We start from the raw sequence: 19233 nt of genomic DNA on the forward strand, positions 1-19233 counted from the left end.
TTCAAACTCACAAATCCTAAAAAATGGAGCAAAAATAAACGAGTGTTTTAGTACACTTAATGCACAAATGTGATTTCCAATTTGATTATTTCGCTTTCGCTTTATCATGGAAATCCTTTCTATATGCTTTTTTCCCTTTTTTTTTTGCTCTTGTGATTATAAATGATAAACAAAAAAATTACTTGGATGAGTTAGTAGAGGAAAACTCAAGAAGATGAACTATATAAGTTCTTCTCAAAGTTTTTGATTGATTCACAAAAGTCAACGGCAGCGTTGGTGAAGTCTGATTTTGACATTGGTAAAGGATAAAACAAGATGTGCCAGCTAGTCAACAGGCAAGGGATAAAAAGACAATCTCTCTCAATAAATGCTACTATTTCTTTGCTTCTGAATGCCTTAAGGAGCACGAGCTTCCAACTTGATTTGACTTTGATTGTAGTTTTCACGGAAAAATTTTTATATTTTTTGTAAACATATTTTTCGATTAACTTATTATTTTACATACATCAAATCGTTATAGTACTTTTTTTTTTTTTTACAGAAACTCTTAAACATAGCAATCCAAACAGAATTAATTAAAAATAGCAATCCAAACAAAAACACCTTTGTTTGGATTGTAGTTTTTCACAGAAAAATTTACTATTGCACAGAAAGAATGCAATCATAATTTTGCCATACAAATTAATTTTGTAGAAATTGGGGGTTGCTAAAATTATCGAAACAGACATGATAAGATGCATATATTGAAGTATACAGAAAATTTAAATGAATGGATAGAGTAACAACATTAAATTAGATCTAACTCAAAATCTCGCCATCCAATCACAAAGATGCCTCATTCAACAAAATGCGAGTACCTTAAGAAGATGGTTTTTTCAAATCCCTTAGGTTTAAACTGTAGGTAATAAAAATTTGGTTGAAAAGGATCAAATCTATCTCTCAAGCAGAATGAATGAAGTTGGAGGGATATAAGAATTGAACAGAAGATAAAAATGTATCAGATAGAAAGATGTAAATGACAATAAAGATAAGCATTGGAAGAAACGAAATAAGGGATGGAAGGTGTCTGAGAAACTGAACTAGAGATGAGTTCATATGAGCGTCTAGAGAGGAACATTATATAGGAGATAGATTTGCTATGATAAAAATCATAGGAGCAACATGAGGTGAGTGAGGATAATTTTTAGACTTATTTAACAAAAAAAAAAAAAGAAAAGAAATGACTACTGTAGTTCTTACTGCTTTGAACTTTACTAATAGGAGACAAAAAAAGAAATATCACGAAGGAAGTTTTAGTTATTTCGTCTTAGTAGTCAAACAATTATAATATAAATTATACTCTATCATGGGTGCAGTTCAGGTAAAAACCTTATTTGGAATGTGAGTATCATAAAAGGAAAAAAATATTCACTAAATGATACAAACTTTGTAATTCTTTGTGCATCACAAATGCCAAATCTGTAGAGAATTTAAATTATAATAATTTGGAAATATTTAATGGGAGCCATTGATTAAATTACTAAATCAAAAGATAAAATCATTTTGTTGTTTATTGTTTATTTAGCATATGATAAAAAGTTATTTTTGAATTTATTATATTATTAATGTAAGGAAAGATGCATATCAACTTGTGTGTAAGATATCTTGCGCTAGCATCCCAAAAAATTATTAGGCTTAGTGTTGTCAAAATACAAAATGATTTAATTATTTAACATTTTTTTTTGAAAATTAGACATGAGAGTAAAACAAACATATTTTTGTCTGTAACAACTTTAGTTATCAAATTTAGTGATATGAAACTGCAAAATGATATTAAATCTTCAGCAGCATATTTTTCTGCAAATTAGACAGGATAGTTACATATACATATTTTTGTCTATGATACTAACTTGAGTTGTCGTTCTTTTGTCAACATAATTATACTATTATTTTTTTAAAGTTTCCACCACAGTTATATCAATGAATCATAAAAAAATCTAATTTATTTGATCTTTAATCACAAAATAAAACTATGCTGGGGAAATCAACAAAAAAAAAAGATAAATTTAAAGTCTAGTTTAGTACTTGTGTTCACATTAATCACTAATAATGTAGTAGTTATCATATATGGAAAAGATGATGTGGCTCATATTATTTTCTATTTACTTCTACTATTTTTTTTTCTCCTTTTTAACCTATATTAGGGGGCAATAAATAGGACTTTCTACGATATTTCCTGCCTTGAAGTCAAGATAGAAAACAACAAATATGGTTGAGGAATGTCAAAAGCCTATAAGGTTACAAACAAAATTTAAGGAAATCAATAAATTGGTTTTACGAAGGTAGGTATCCATGGAAAAAAAAAAAAGAAAAAACAAAACTGCCACTAGGCATTAATGCCGGAAAATGGAGACTGGATTATTAGCAATTTTTTCTTTCCTAATTCTCAAAGTGGGTAAGCGTTATTTAAGTAGTTGGAGATAAGGGTGCAATTGCAACAATGAGTTGGCTGCTGATGGCATAGAGACATTAATGTTTACATGACAAAAAATCCGTCAACTGTCTTCAATAGATTTCCAAAATTCACATCATAATTAATGTTGGACAATAAGGTTGAGAAAGATTTACAAGAAAAAATGGTAAGTTAAAAATTATAAGGAGATTTGACTTTTTGGAAATATAATTATTTGACTTATTCAGGTCAATAGTAGTCAATATGGTAATTATACTGTACATGTGTATTAATCGATGTAATTATAATACAACTAAAATCCGCTAATTGAAAAGGTTACTAGATCATGTAATCCTAAAGATGTAGTCTATAAGGTATACTCTACTTGTCTATTAGTCAATGTATTCTACAAATAAGGTATGCTAATAGACAATGTTATTCATTCAAATCTTGGGAGGAGGCCAGATTGGTGATTTTGTCAAACAACTAATTTATGTGAACACTAAAATATTGTACAACTATTATCTGCTAATAGACCATTTGTGGTTCAAGAATCAAGAAAGAACTACTCGTCCTATATCTTTGAAAAAGAAAAAGAATTAATGTTTCTTATACTAATAGTGTATATACTATCAGCGTTGGATGAATGACAATTATGCAAAATTTGAATTTAAAATTTAACTTTTATATATGCATCATGGATCCAACGATAATAGTATAAACACTATTAATGTATATAAAATTTACTCAAAAAATAATGCCATTCTACCGACTATAGTTGAGATATGTGATTGGGATTAGTAATCAAAAGAAAAACTACAACATAGATAGGATTTAGTTACCTCCCTATACTAATGGTTCATTTTTACCATGATATTTTCATTTTAGGAGTTTATTTTCAAGATAACGTATAAATTGTATATTCTAAGAAAAACCCAACAAACGATAACAATCTTTAGAAGGTTGCTTCCAAGGATGCTTAATCCTATGACTTGTCTAACGATAAGTCATCCAATGATTAATTGGTCAACTAAGTTCTTCAAATATAACTATAAAAATGTTCTTCAAATATAGCACAATTCTAATACGAATTATTTTTATATCCCCAGAGTTTTTTTTCTTGATGCATATATCCCCAAAGTTCATCATTTCATATATTACTGCTTAAATGTAATGCAAGCAACTTACAAGAGCAACTTTGGTTTTTGGGTTGGCACATATCGATCGATTAAACTAGATTTTTTCCATCCGTGTTGGTAAGTCTCAAACTCTCAATAACATTTGCCTAAGTATAACTCACTTTTTCTTTCTTCAAAGTGAAAGTGTACTTTTCATATTTATTTTGCTCATATTTTTGTATCAGTTAATTTCAATTATGCTAAATAATATGTGAATTATAGGGTTATTCAAGGCTACATTACTCTTTTACAATAATTGAGTATCTTAATGTGTTGGGGGGGAGGGAGTGTAAGTGAGAGGTCCCGGGTTCAACTCCTCCTGCTTACACTAAAAAAAAAAATGTGTTGAATTCGATAAGTCACATATTTTTTAGTTCCTGATGATGCTTTTGTTGATATTACTCCTATTTTTATAAAAAAAAATTTGTCTAAATTATATTACTTCTAATAACTAGGGTTGAAAGATGCAAATTTTAGCTTTAGTGTCTTTGTCGAATAATCAAAAACATTGGAGCTAAATTTTATCTTTCCTTATTATTTTGAGAATATAATATATTTTTAAATCATTTCACTTTTTTTTTTTGAATCATTTCACTTAACAGGTTCAGTTACCAAATATTTCCCTCTTAGGACTACTTATGAACCATATAATGTTTATAAAGAATGTTCGTTTTATGTGCTTACTAAACGAAAATGTGTATTTAATGGATCATCAATTGTATCAATTCAGGGTCTCTCCTTCCTCTTTCAAAATTTTTTTCTCACCTTCATATATATGTTTAATTTATTGATCACCATACCTTATCTGTGTCAATTGGAATTTGTTCTTTAACTGCTAATTTTCATTGTCTAAATCAATATTTTAGTAGAATAAATTTTCCTTTGTGCTGCATAAATTTTACTATTAGTAAGAGGAGGCACACCATTTCTTATTTTTCTTCCCTTTTTCTGGATTTAGAAAATGTTTGAATGGCTTTAACTGCAGATATTACCATTGCAATCCTTACATAGATTCAGAACTACGACTCGTTAGAGGAAGTGATCCGCCCTAATCAATTGAGTTTACTTATATTAGCAACACTTTTATGCGCTCGTAAGCAAGTGAATTATTGGATTGCTTGATAGCCAAAATCTCTCCCCAAACCTGTCACCCACAACAAGCCCAAAACAAAATTAGAAATGGTCCAAATGGATTCACGACAGATGAGGGCCCAGTTACTCGTCCAAAGTCATCCAACGTGCAGTCCAATATCAATAACATAGATGATTGATTCTAGCCAACTGTTTTTTTAATTGCAATCAAGTCAAGATTTCTGGCCAAGGCTTCCCAGCCAACAACTTTAGATGTTTTTTTATGTTATTTTTATTTTTTTAATTATTATTTTTTTTAAAATGGTGTGTGAGTCAAATGGGAACTTTAGTTAGTAAATTGAAATACATAAGTAGTATGGAAGTTCATGAGCATGCATATTAGACAAGCTTATTTTCAAAAGTATACAACTTTGTTGGTATAGGTGTGAATGAAGAATGTTGAAGCTTATAAATGTAGGTCATTTACAGAAATTTTCAACAAAAAAAAATATATATTTGATGTAAGTTCTTACTATTTAGAAGACATAATAATTAATTTGTGATTGTATTTGCTTTATATATATCTAAGAGTGTAAACAAGTTTGATGAAATCTAATTCTCTAATATTCAAGCTTGTTTGTTTATATTGGCATGTTAACATTATAGTCAGTCTTGACTTGTTCATTTATGGAGACAAACACAAACAACTTTTATCAACTCAAATTCAAGCTGAGCTCAAGTAGTTTGAAATTTTATATGTAAATTTTACATATCAAGCTAATCAAGAAAAGTGGTAAGGTAGTAAGGTAGGTTGTAAGTAAGAGGTTTTGGATTCAAATCCTCTCATTTACTCAAAAAAAAAAATTAAGCTTGAAATTGTACCAAACACAACATGCTATTTATATTTGATTTAATTATTTAGTGAACCAAGTTGAAATGAACTCTAAGTGAGCCTAGCTTGATTGAAGTATTGAATTACTTAGTTCACCTATTAACCATATTTATGTGAGCAACAATTGAGACATAAATAGTTTACCTTATGAAATATATTTGAGTGATGATAAAGATTTAAAAACTGATCAGTTTGTTCAAGAAATAACCTCGATCTCTTTCTTACAAAAAAAAAAATAAAATAAAATATATGATTGTTGAGAATGAAAAAGTTGCTATTCTTGGAATGAGTTTATTAATTTCTAAAATTTGAAGATTACACGACAAAGTGAATTAGTATCAATGAAAGAAGGAAAGGGAAAAATTGGTTATGTGTTCAATATGTTGTTATCAAAAGGTATGTGTATTCGTTTTTGGAAATCGTAGTCAAGTTTTGTCTACTTCAAAAACAAAAATTCTAATTAATAATTTAATGTCACCAAATCCACCAAATAACCTATAGAAATAAAAAAAAAAAGAAAGAAAGTACTCTTTGTGGATGAACACGGAGGAGCCAATAAACTTATTATACATGCATGCTCATCCATTGAGGAAGTCTTAATTTGGTGGTTAAGATTAAAACCTCAAGATTAAGACCTTTTTTTTGGTATAAATCCCCCTTTTTCTTTCTCGTGTCGTAAATTTCATTCCTTCTTTACTAAAAAAAATTACAAAAAAAATCCATGCACGCTCACCTAGATAATATTTGACTTCGTGTACACATAATAGATCGATCCAGTTTTACAACCCAAATGAAGTATGGTTTTTGTAATCCGCTAAACACCTCATGCCTTTAATGAATCATTTACTAGATAGGAAACCAGTTCTAATTTAAGACATCTTAATATTTATTTACATATTAAGTGGTTGAAAACAAAAAAATCTTATCTGTACTTTTAGCAATCAGTAGAAATATTGATGAGTGGAACATTCAACGCCTTGAAGCCAAAAGAGTAGTCGCTTATCCCATGGACCAGACTTCCAGAGTTCTTTGGCTACTTGGTAACGTTGACAACCTAGTTTTTATCTTCCATGTATGTTGCAACATTCAGTTTAAAGTATTTAGTGATTAGAAATTGACATTTTAGATGTCAATAGATGAAACTAACTTTTAGAGGATTAAATCAATATTTAAAGGAAAATTTTTCATTTCAACATTAAAAACTTTTGTTAAGATTCTCATTATCAAAATGTAGTAGTGTAACGATTCTTTATTAATAATATGCTCTTACAGGCTCTTTGTCCTTGATGTTAATACATGTTGATGCCTATCAAGATATTTCCTACCTTCAAGTACAAATGATGCATTGTTCTAAACTATAGCCAAAATATAAATCATCAAATTGCAATCTATGATTCATGTAAACTCAAGAATATGGAGAATAAACACAATTAGTAGCAAAATGGATAAGGTATTGAAGTCGATTTATAGTTAATTTTAACAAAAGAAACATCTTGGACACACTTAAGGGAGTTGAAAAATGTAGTTTGAGCTTGTTGGGGAAAGTCTGGGGAGAGAAGATAGCGAATACGAATGGGATTAGGAGTTTTGCAGAGAATATGTGGCTTCATCCGAAAAACTTGAAGGTGACTGAGATCCGCACTAATATGTTTCAATTTACGTTTGTTCAGAAATCATATCTGTAACGAGCATTGAACGGCAGCCATGGATCTATGACGGCCAACTGCTAATACTTCTGAAATGGAGGAAGGGAATTGAAGATGAACAAAATGCTTTTGACAATTGCAGAATATGGGTACAGGTCTGGAATCTGCCTCTAAACTGGATCACCAGAGAGGTAGGAAGGAAGATAGGAGGAATATTCAATGAAGTGATCGAGGTAATCATCCCTCTAGGGGGGTAAAGGGGGGTAAACACATGAAATTGTTAGTTGAATTTGATCTTACTAAACCTCTTCTTAGAGGCACTACGGTTAAGTGCAATGGCAAGATGAGATGGGTAGAATTTAGATATGAAAAATACCCAGATTTTTGCTTTTGTTGTGGAGTCATTGGCATAATGAGAAGAATTGTGGATTTAAAGGTTCTGATATCAAAGGTGAACAAAAATATGGTAACTGGTTGAGAGCTAGCTTTCCTAGAAGTCCTAATAAGAAGATTAATGGTAGATATGAAGGGAGTGAGAAAGAGCGAAAAACAGACAATAGCAATTCTAAGGAGTATAATTCACATCAAATAATTCCCACAGTAGGACTCAGAACTTACTTTTGACATACACAGAGAAATTCCATAAAAAGGGCGGGAAAGATTTAGAAAAAGAAATAGGAACTGTGGGGGATAAGGAGGTTGGGGAGGGTAAAGAGGACTTGAAGGTTAAGGAGGTCAGTAAGGATAGGAAAGAATAGAAGGAATAGGGAAGAACAGGAAGGAGGGCAGGAGAGCAATATAAGGAGGGAGTAGGGGAAGTTAATACAAAGGGGAAGATTCAGAGAGCAGGAAGGAGAAGGGTAGAGGAGAGAGGAGTGGAAAAATCAAAAGAAATGGTGGAGTATGATCGGGTGTGGATGGATTGTGACACTAACAAAGGGATGGAACAACTTATATTTGTTGAAATAAAAGAGGTCAGCCTAGATGTAAAAGAAAAAGGGAGGTAATGCGTGAGGAGTATAGTGCCAGTAGTAATCCTAGAGAGAAGGGTAAAGGAAGGAACTGCAGGAGCTGGAAGAGGTTAGTGAAGGAAGTAGGGAGAAGGAAACCTTTTAGTGACATTTCGAATAGTATTAATGAGGCTGAATCGGGGAAAATGAAAGTTTCTAGTATTGAAATGGGGGTGGACAGTGTTACTGATACTAGTAATAGCCAGAAAAAGAACAAGAGGATTGATCAGGAGGTGTGTTATATGGATGTGTCTGAGGTGGTAGTGCCCTCCTTTAATTGGGCTCCTAGATCCCAATAAGAGCTCTGGTGTGGAACTGTTGAGGTGTTGGGAGCCCCTTGACAATTCCCCAACTTAAGGAGGTTGTGTTACTCTACTCCCCTTCTTTAGTTTTTCTTTCTAAAACAAAAAATAAAAAGTGTTCTGAATAGTGTTAAGCAAAAAATAAGGCTTGATAATCTCTTTGTTGTGGATCTTGTGGGTCTGGCTGTTGGTTTGGCAGTGATGTGGAAGAATGAGATTAATGTTAAGCAGGTTTTGTTCATGGGGGACATGAATGATATAGTATCTAATGGAGAGACATGAATGATATAGTATTTACTGGAGATATGAGTGTTGGGTCATCATGGGAGACATGAATGATATAGTATCTAATGGAGAGAAATGGGGTGGTAGGGATAGAGCAGATAGCAGTTTTAAAAACTTCAGAGACTTCATTAATGATAATGAACTAGTGGATATAGGCTATGAGGGAAAACCTTGGACTTGGTGTAATAGGTGGGATCTTGGGGGGGAAATTGGAGAAAGATTAGATAGAGTGTTAGGATCTGAGAGCTGGTTCAGTAGCTACAGGAATGCTAGGTGCAGTCATTTAGAAAAAGAAGCTTTTGATCACCGTATACTACTTATGGACACAAAACCTAGTGGGAAGAGGTGGAAAAAGATACTTGTGTTTGACAAGAACTAGCTCCAGCACAATGAGGTGGGGAATTTAGTAAAATCTGCATGGAGTACAACTTGTAAAGGGTCCAAATTCTTCAGGATGTAGAACAAAATCAGACAGTATAGAATGGCCTTATTAAGATGGAATAAGTAGAAAGGGTGTAATTTTGGAAGAATCATAATACATATCAAAAAAGAGATTAAGGATATAAGGGACAGCAATATAAGTGGGAAAGGGGTTAAATTGGCAGCATTGAAGAAGAGATTGGCTGAAGCCTATAAAGAAGAAAAGGTATATTAGAGTAAAAAATCAACACAAAAATGGCTAGAGGAAGGAGACAAGAATACCAACTATTTTCATGCATGTGTGACTGGCAGGAGGAAGAGGAATTGGATTGATCTCATAAAGAAAAGAGATGGGGATTGGTGTAAAGATGAGGAGGAAATTGGTGCTGAGATAATCCAATACTTCAAAGACATTTTTACTTCTGAAGAACCTCATGGGTTAGATGACACCTTAAATGAGATCCCACAGTCTATAACCAGTGTGATGAACATGCAGCTTACCTTACCAATGTTTGAGCAGGAAGTTTACAGAACTATTTTTTCTATGCATCCAAGCAAGTCACCTGGACCCGATGGTATGACCCCTATCTTTTTTCAAAAATTTTAGTCTGTTATTAAAATGGATCTGATCAATGTTGTTTAGAGTTTCTTTTATTCTGGCAACTTATTAAAAGCTGTTAATGAGACTTCGATCTGTTTGATTCCCAAAGTTGATTCCCTTATTAATATTACTCAATTCAGGCCTATAAGTCTGTGTAATGTTCTGTACAAAGTCATATAACAAATCCTAGTCTATAGGTTAAAAATAGTTATTAATTGCTGCATCAGTCCCAATCAGTTTGCTTTTGTTCCTGGCAGACAAATTTTGGATAATTTTCTTGTTGCTCATGAATGCATCCATTTCCTTAATAATAAAAGATCTGGTAAGGAGGGATACTTGGCTATCAAATTAGATATGTCAAAAACATATGACAGGGTGGAATGGATTTTTCTAGAAAAACTTTTGTTGAGAATGGGATTCTGTCGCAGTGGGTAGGGTGGATCATGGAATGTGTATCTAGTGTTTCTTATTCAGTGAGTGTTTATCAAACCAACTAGGGGACTAAGATAGGGAGATCCTTTGTCTACCTTCTGATTTCTTATTTGTGCAGAAGGTTTCTCAGCATTGCTTAATCAGGCAATGAGACAGGAAAAATTGACAAACCTACAACTGTCTTGCGGTGGTCCTAGACTGTCTCATCTCTTTTTGTAGATGATTCACTAATCTTCTGTAAGGCAAAGGAAAAGGAGGCAGTGCAGCTGATAGAGGTGCTAGGGAAATATGGAGATGCTTCAGGACAGCTAATCAATACTGAGAAATCCTCAGTGTTCTTCAGTAAGAATGTTCAAGAAAAGGAAAGGTTGAAAGTGCTGGAGAAATTGAGAGGGATGAAGGCAGTAAAACAAAGTAGGTACCTGGGTTTACCGTTGGTGATTGGAAGATAAAAAACACAGGTATTTGATTTTGTTAAGGAAAAAATGATTAGTAGAATATCAGGATGGAGAGAAAAGATGCTAAGCATGGTAGGGAAAGAAGTGTTATTAAAATTTGTGGTCATGGCTCTCCCTGCATATATGATGTCATGCTTCAAACTTCCAAAGGAGTTATGTAAGTGTATTGGAAGAGAAATGGCAAAGTTCTAATGAGGAAGTAAAGGAGAGTAAAGGAAGATGCATTGGATAGGATGGGGGAAGTTGTCTGAAGTAAAACAGAATGGGGGCTTGGGCTTTAAAGATTTAGAAAACTTCAATCACGCACTTCTGGCTAAGCAGCTATGGAGGATACTTACAAGGCCAAATTTATTGGTAAGTAAGATCCTTAAAGTCAGATATTTCAAAGGTACTTCAATCTAGAAAATGAAAGAGAGAAGCACTAATTCTTGGTGCTGGAGAAGCATTTTGAGTGCGAGGCCTTTATTGGAGGAAGGGGTGAGAAAGAGGGTGGGAGATGGGAAAACAATAGATATTTAGAATGATAGATGGGTCCCAGGGGTGGCAGGAGGGAAGTGAGTACACAAAGAGACCCAAAATTGGGATTGTATAAAGTTAATAAACTGATTAAAGATGGCAATTGGAATGATGAGCTACTGAAAAAAGTGTTTGCTGAGGAGGATAAGGAGAGTATTATGAAGATCCCTTTAAGTCTTTAGGAAACAAAGAATAAACTATCTTGGGCACATTCTGCCTCTAAGGAATACATAGTTAAGTCTGGATATAGATCTGCCAAGGGAAGTAAGGCAAGGAGGAATAAGAGGGGAAACAATGAAGAATCAGGAAGTAGAAGTGAGGTCAATGCTAAAGGTTGAAAAGTATTATGGAATCTAAAGATGAAGTATAAACTAAAACATTTTATTTGGAAGTGTATGAAGGGCATCCTACCAGTCAATGAAGGAATCAAGGCTAGAAACATAAAAAGTGTTAGGGAGAAATACCTCGAAAGAGTCCACCAAAGAGTCCAATATGTAAGTCATGAACCCAACTCTGACCCAAAAGTTTAAACTATTAGGTTTTGGGCCTTTATTTACATATTAACCGCTATTTCTCCATCTCTCGGACCAATGTGGGATACAACTCTTTATTCATGAATCTAACAAATCTCCTCCTTCATGAGTAACCCCCACATTAAATCCAAATTTACAAGCCCTTTTTTTGAGCCCACTTTAATATTCAATGCAAGTCCACCTTTATCACCAATGTCACATCTTCTCTCAAACATGGATCCACTCTTCTTCAACATCCAAATTGCATTCTGGACCCCTGCTAACCCTTGGCTTCTTGGTCTAACATCAACCGGACCCCCTGCCAAACCCATAGCACACCTGGTCCAACACTAATCAAACTCCTTGGCATTTCGATCCACCATTAAGAAGAGAATTTTCACCTGATCCAACTCCGAGAAGAATCCACTTGTCCATGAGTAACCCAATCTCACAACCTGAAACTCTGATACCAATTTGTTAGGGAGAAACACCTCGAGAGAGTCCACCAAAGAGCTCAATATATAAGTCAGGAACCTAATTCTGACCTAAAAGCTTAAGCTATTAGGTCTTGGGTCCTTACTTACATATTAACCGCTCTTTCTCCATTTCTCGGACCAATATGGGATACAACCCTTTATTTATAAAGCTAACAAAAGGCAATCCATTATGTAAATGTTGTGGTATATACTTAGAATCGATAGAACATATGCTATTTCTATGCAGTCATGCAGAGGCAATTTGGAAAGTAGCACCAATACAATGGGATGGGCTGGAAAACTTAAGAGGAAAATTTTGGCTTTGGTGGTCTCAGTTGGTGGAAGCAACTACAAAGGAGACGGGGGAAGAGCATGTTACATTCACAGTCAGCCTGTTATGGCAAATTTGAAAGGCAAGGAATGACATAAATTTCAATGGGAAGTGTATATGTCCACTGATAGTGGTGAATAGGGCATTGACAGAATGGATGGAATACTAGAAAATATGGGAAAAAGAAGAGGAAGAGATGGAGCTACAACAAATGGAAGGGAAACCAGGAAGATGGTATGCTCCCGACAAAGGATAGATTAAGTTGAATACAGATGCAGCATTGAACCAACAGACAAAAAAAGCAGGTTAGGGAATTGTTGCTAGAGATTGGAAGGGAAAACTGGTTGCTACATGGGCATGTCCTTCCTTCACGTGCACCAAATGAGAAAGCACTGGCAATCAGAACCGCAATGGTTAAAATTGCACTGGAAGGATAGGAAAGAATTATCATAGAGTCTGACTGTAAGGCTGTAATAGACAAGATAGAGAAGGACATGGAGGATATGGTTATTTCTATAGTTCTGCAGGATATAAAGCTGCTAAAATATAATTTTGAGAAATGTTGTTTCTCCTTTGTTAAAAGGGAGATCAACTCTGTTAGCCACAAGTTAGCAAGATTTGCTCTAAACTTAAGAGTCATTGCTGATTGGAAAGTTAATTTTCTAGTTTGGTTGCTTGAGAGTGTTCAAGCAGACGTTGAGGAGCAGTTGCTCCAAGTTATATAATTTGATGATTGTTAATGAAATGTTGCCGTTTTGACAAAAAAAAGGTAAAGAAAAAGTTCTACATAGTAAGATTGAGCCATAAAGGAGTAACATGTTTGTCAAATTTAAGACAGAATGAGATTATGTAATCTCATAAGTATATAAGATTTAGAAGTAACTCTTAGAAATATGCAAAACTTCTTTAGAAGCATCTTATGCTAAAAAAATTCAAGTTTGAAACAAAAACTATAGAGGTAATTCCAACTTATAAGTTTCACTTTTCTTTTGAACAATTTTCTAGGAGAGGCAATGCCCGAAACTTTGAACCTAGTAAACTTTTGGGGCACAAAATTAACAATATGGTGCACTCTTGACTCTTCCTCTAATTGTCCAATTATAACCTGCATGAATAAATAGTGAATGTCAAATTTGCACAGACAAATCACAAAAAGAAGTAATCAACGTAATACTAAGATGATCTGCTTGTAAGCTTATGATCTAAAGTTAAAACTTACATGTAAAAGATCAGGTACTAGGAGGAGTCAAAGCAATTCTAATCTTCTGAGATGTGTACTCCATGAGCTTGTTAAAGACGGATATTGATGGAACAGAATTAACAAAAATTTGGAAAGAAATGGTTAGAATACATCCAACATTTCCAGCAACTCCACCAAGAAGTAATGCAGGCGTAGACCAATTAGGATATATAGTAAATCCAAAAGGAATGAGTGCTAAATCATCAGAGTCTCCACCAGCCAATAGCAAATGTATCAAATGGTGATCAACAGAAGCGTAAATTATATAAGAGCCGGTTGGGTGAGTACTACACTCTTGTAATAATAGCACTCTATCCAGGCTGGTATTTGCACCCTGCAAGAATGAAAGATGTCATTACTTTTCCTTGCATCATTTTAACTTACACATGCACACATACGCACGTACATACACACAAATATATATGTATAATAAATTCACTTAGGAATAATTAAACATTTTAGTTTTTAAAAATAAAAGGAGAAAGTGCTTTTAAAAATTTAAAATTTAATTGCATAGAGAACTATGGCATCATACTCACCTGTAATAAGGAGACACAGCTACCGGATTCATTATCACTAGTTATCTGCATCATTTCTTGGATATTTCCACCATCAAAGAGAATATCCCACTGTAATAAAGAAAATTTCAAAATGGAAAAAGGGTACATGGGGGGACTTATGAACAACAAAAAGGTGAAAAGCAAATAGCTGTATTCTCCTATTTTAACATGGTGGCTTTTCTTAAACTCATTGAGAGATCAAGCATTATGACTTCACAATCACATCACTAAATTTTCTATTGAATTTATATAACATGTAACCAATTGGATTAGAACAAAAATAAAAGCAATACATGCATAATGAACTAGTTTAAGTGATCTAAAGTATACCCGTCTAAAATTATGTGTAAGAGTACTTAATTTTAATATTGATTAATAAGAAAGGATGCCAAAAGTTTTCTAGTAAGTTGATAGAAAGCATTAAATTAAAATATAAAGATTAAAATTAAAATTAAGCTAATCTAAAAAGTAAAAAAAAAAATCAATACAATTAATACATGAGTTCGAGTACCAGTGTCACGAAGGTAGTCGAACACTAACTTTTCAGATATCGAAAGCCCTATGGAAGTTGTAGCACTTAAGGTAATTCCTGAAGACTTTCTGGGATCATTTCCACTCTTTTTTATCATAATCCTTATTTGATCATTCTCATTTTCAATTAGATTCGACCACGCATATGCAGTTGAGGAAGTTACACCGCCATTAAAATCAAGCATTATCTTTTCAGATAGCTTTAGGATGTTCTTTCTTCCTTTTGGACTTATAACCACTACACATTAAAATAAGAAATTATAATTAACTATTATGCTGAACTAATGTGATACTGCTATTTAAAACAATTCAATCACAAGTGTTCGCGATTTTAGTTACAAAAGAGCTTTCATGTGCAATTTATAATTACCAGAATCATTATAAGGAGAGAAATTCATCTGCATTGCAGTTGCAAGATGTTCACATTGTCTAGTCAATGTTGAAATCCATCGAGGAGCTCCAAATGCAAAACCTGACTCAACAAAGGGCTTTCCTAAATACTGAATACTTTCAGCTTGCACTTGTACATGTTCAATCCATATAACCTAATAAAAACACACAAACTTGTTAGTTTACAAACTAATATGAGCATAATCATTTTGTTCTAAGTATTTTTAATCAAAAGCATATATTTTGGAGAAATACTCTTTCATAGCAAGGTCATGTATTTTGTAGTCACCTTGTTAATATGCAGTGATGTTGATAAATTGCCTACTTAAACGACATCACTGAGTATCATAGAGTTGATATATAGTGATTGGTAAGCCACATGGTCCATGAGAAAGGCCACAGATCGACTATGGCTTACCTAAAAATTTACCATAAAGTACGTTGCTATATAGAGTTTTTAAGTAAAGAAATTTCTTGGCAGTTACCTTGGAGCAATTATTTGGTAGCCCTTGAATTATACAACCGGATGGTCTTCTCTGGCACTTTCCTAATGGTCCTGGAGAGAAAGAATTGTTAAAAGAAACATCAACAATCCCCCTTGTACCTTCACCTAGTTGTTTACAACATCTTAGGAATAAGCTCTCCCGAGTTGGAATAGTTGGTGTGAGGGCTTGATATTCAGCTGTCATCTGTAATTCCAATTACATACAAGTCATTTGTTGTTCATGAAAAGAACTATTAAATAATATAGTTTTGGGATACAATGATTGATTAAGTGCTAACAAGATAGAGAACTCTAATACCATTAGCAAAGTTCCATTGCAGCTTCCGGACTCAGACCTTTCTGATATCACCTCTACAACTAAAGCCCTTGAAACAATGTTAGCGAATACAGCTAACCATTTATCCTATAAATCAAAAAGGAAAACAAATAGTTTTTAAATAGTGTTTATAAAATTCAAATCTATCACATTATCAATTTAAGACCAAAAGAAGAAAATATTAATTGCAGTAAAAATACTTACCGTATCCATGAAAATCTTCACTAGATTCACATGATTTATCTTGACCATATCGGTTCCCTTGGATGCTTCAACATTAAATCCAGCTATTTTTTGCCAAACTCCTCTGGTGAACATATCATAGTAAGCACCTTGATTTAGCAGATAGCTCTTATCATCAATGATTGGAATCCATAAAGGATATTCAATTTCAGCCATCCTAATAAGTTCCTCCGTCGCTAAATTCACAAGCATAGTAGCTGTTGTCTTATCAATGATAGTCTGTCCAGATAATGGCCTGATTAATTCTTCCTCAACAACCGTCTCTTTAGTAACATTTTGTTGCCATTCTCTGGATGCGATCATAGCCTCAGGATTAGCAGAGCTACTTGGACCAATTGAAAAGAAACCAACATTGTTATTGGCAAATTTCTCGCCAGCATATTTGGCCATTAGATCTGTCAAACGGGCAATCTGGAAAAGAAAACAAAATTCAAGTATTAGTAATAATTGACAAATGCTCAAAAAAAAAGAAGTAATGATGGATAAATGCTTAAGTTAAGAAATTTGACAAATTAGTAGAATTTTAGTACTTTTTCTTTAAGCCAAATATTCTCCACCCTCAACTAATATTGATCAAGAGAATCATTACTTGTAGCTTGAGAGTTAGCACAAGTCAAACAACAAGCATTGATAAGAGTTGTTTTAAACTTTATGTTCTCCTCACGAAGCTTTTCATTCTCAAGCTTGAGATGTGCATTTCTCGCACGTTTTGTGTGTGCCTACAAGAAACCTTAAAGTCATCAACGTTCACAACAAGAAAATTTTCACTGACTATAGTGTGACAAAGGTTTTCTTTTTTGTCGAAATGATAGGATAATTTCATTATAGTGAAGAATTTACATATGCAAGCAACGGCTTGAGAGGACTGTACATTAAGTGTTCAAAGACACTGAGGAAAGTTCCTTTCCTCATCCAAAATAATGCCTAAGGCATCAACACTTAGTTTTCTACTATCTTCCATATTTTCTTCCCTAACCACACGAAAGGAGCACATGCAAAAGAAACTCTGCATGTTAGTGATATCTTTCAGCAAAATGGCCATTCTACTGTCCGAGGGTCTCCGTTGAGTTATTTGTCTCATCAACTCCTTGTTATGTGAGTTAAGTTGGACTTTACTCCACTGATATTGTGCAACTTTGCATAAGACCAGTTTGATTGCCACTGCGTCATCCTGGACTTTGTTCCCTAAACTTCTCTCTTTCAAAGCCCATTCTGCAATTCTAGTGTTTGGAGTTATCCTAGCGGTGACACTGATACCAAGTGAGGTCTGTCCTTTCTGCGTAGTCGTTGCCACTTCCAAGACTATGGTTCCTTCAGCTTCTTGGCCCTGACTTTGCTGTACATGCATGTATGTTGTTTCTTCTGTGCTCTTCCTTCTCTTAGAGTTCTCCATTTCTTCCTGTTCCAACCATTCTTTATGAGCTCTTTCAACTATTCTAACTGGTGAGGATCTGTTAGAGCTCTCAAATTCATTTTTTTTCTATATTTCCACACATGCCACAAAATATTAGCAGTCAAATCAATATGTTGCATTCCTTTCGATTTTTTCCTTGCCTTTGAAATTCTGAGCCACCATCTTTTAATGTCTCCCTGCTGGTCTTTAGCCCCATCCTATTGAATAGGAGCAGCCTTCCATATGTCCACAGTGTAAGGGCAATTTAGCAGTAGGTGTTCGATCGTTTCCTATTATTCCACACATGTTCTGCACATTGGATCACCAACTCCTGTTTTTTTGCACACTGCTTCTCTTACAGGCAATGCTCTTTTTAAACACTTCCAAATGAAAATCTTAATTTTGTGTTTGATATTGAGCTTCCATAACGTGTGCCACATCTGTTTAACTTGTTGGCTCTCATCTGTGTAACTTGTGCCAGCTTCATTAGTTTTGCATTTCCTTGCACTACTGTTTTCCTCCATTAGGATGTTATAGCCTGAGCTGACTGTATCAGTTCCTCCTGCCTGTGGTTGCCAAAAATAACTGTCTTCCCTCCCTATCAAGCTTATAAGAATACTTAGAATCCTCTCAGTATCATCCCTGTTGAAAGACCTTTTGTGACAGATTAGTTCATTCACCATCTTCAGCTCATAGTTAATAGGTCTACTAGGAGTACTAGTCTACTAGAAAATGATGTTCTTATTTCACCTTTTGTGACAGATTAGTTCATTCACCATCTTCAGCTCATAGTTAATAGGTCTACTAGAAGTTGGTTTACCTGTGCTTGACCTTGGTATCCATTTATGATCCCAAACACTGGTACTCCTCCCATTTCCTATTCTCCTGATCAGATCTTTATCAATTAAGCTCCTTACTCCCATTAATCCTTGCCAGATCCAAGAGGCATCCTGGGGCGTTTTGCAATTTAAAATGGACTCCTTGGGGAAATATTTAGCTTTCAGTACCTTGCTGACTAGGAGATTTGGCTTGGTGAGAATCCTCCAAACCTGCTTCCCTAACAGTGCCTGATTGAAGGCTTCAAGGTCCTTAAACCCCAACCCTCATTCACTTCTCATTATTGCCATTCTTCCTCAGGAAATCCAATGCATTTTGTTCTTACCATTTGTTTCCCCCCACTAGAAGTTGGCCATCAGTGCACTAATGTCTTTGCAAAGTTTCCTTGGTAACTTAAAGCAAGACATGGCATACATTGGCATGGCCATTGAAACTGCTTTCAACATTACCTCTTTCCTTGCTGTGCTAAGGAACTTGTTTTTCCAGTCCTGCAGCTTCCTTTTTATGTTTTCTCTTACAAAGTCAAAAATCTGATCCTTAGTTCTTGAGATCACCATTGGAAGACCCAACTATTTCCCTTGTTTTGCTTCAACCATCCCTCCCAGTGCATATCTCTTCCCTTTGCTCACAGTACATGTTCATACTAAAAAAGACTGC

The 19233-nt window shown here is 34.1% G+C and overlaps 1 protein-coding gene across 1 annotated transcript; it reads right to left on the reverse strand.

Moving 5' to 3' along the window:
- Positions 1-13790: 13790 nt before the first annotated feature.
- On the reverse strand, positions 13791-18662 carry LOC113771659 (homeobox-leucine zipper protein PROTODERMAL FACTOR 2-like). Its single transcript, XM_027316229.1, has 10 exons — positions 18490-18662; positions 18189-18381; positions 17494-17745; positions 16308-16757; positions 16086-16190; positions 15768-15971; positions 15263-15437; positions 14859-15130; positions 14341-14430; positions 13791-14135 (listed from the first exon to the last, which is right to left on the reverse strand). The coding sequence occupies exons 1-10, from the start codon at positions 18660-18662 to the stop codon at positions 13791-13793; spliced, it is 2259 nt and encodes a 752-aa protein (XP_027172030.1).
- Positions 18663-19233: the final 571 nt, after the last annotated feature.

This window comes from Coffea eugenioides, chromosome 5, assembly GCF_003713205.1.
Source record: "Coffea eugenioides isolate CCC68of chromosome 5, Ceug_1.0, whole genome shotgun sequence".
Taxonomy (NCBI): Eukaryota; Viridiplantae; Streptophyta; class Magnoliopsida; order Gentianales; family Rubiaceae; genus Coffea; species Coffea eugenioides.

Bases quoted from the DNA above. Each gene is read 5' to 3' on its own strand.
- LOC113771659 (XM_027316229.1), bottom strand. From the start codon at position 18,662: ATGGGAGTAAGGAGCTTAATTGATAAAGATCTGATCAGGAGAATAGGA. The intron at 15,972-16,085 runs GTATTAGAGTTC...TTGGAATTACAG, and splicing joins GCAATGGAACTTTGCTAATG to ATGACAGCTGAATATCAAGC. The intron at 15,131-15,262 runs GTAATTATAAAT...TTTAATGTGTAG, and splicing joins CTCTCCTTATAATGATTCTG to TGGTTATAAGTCCAAAAGGA.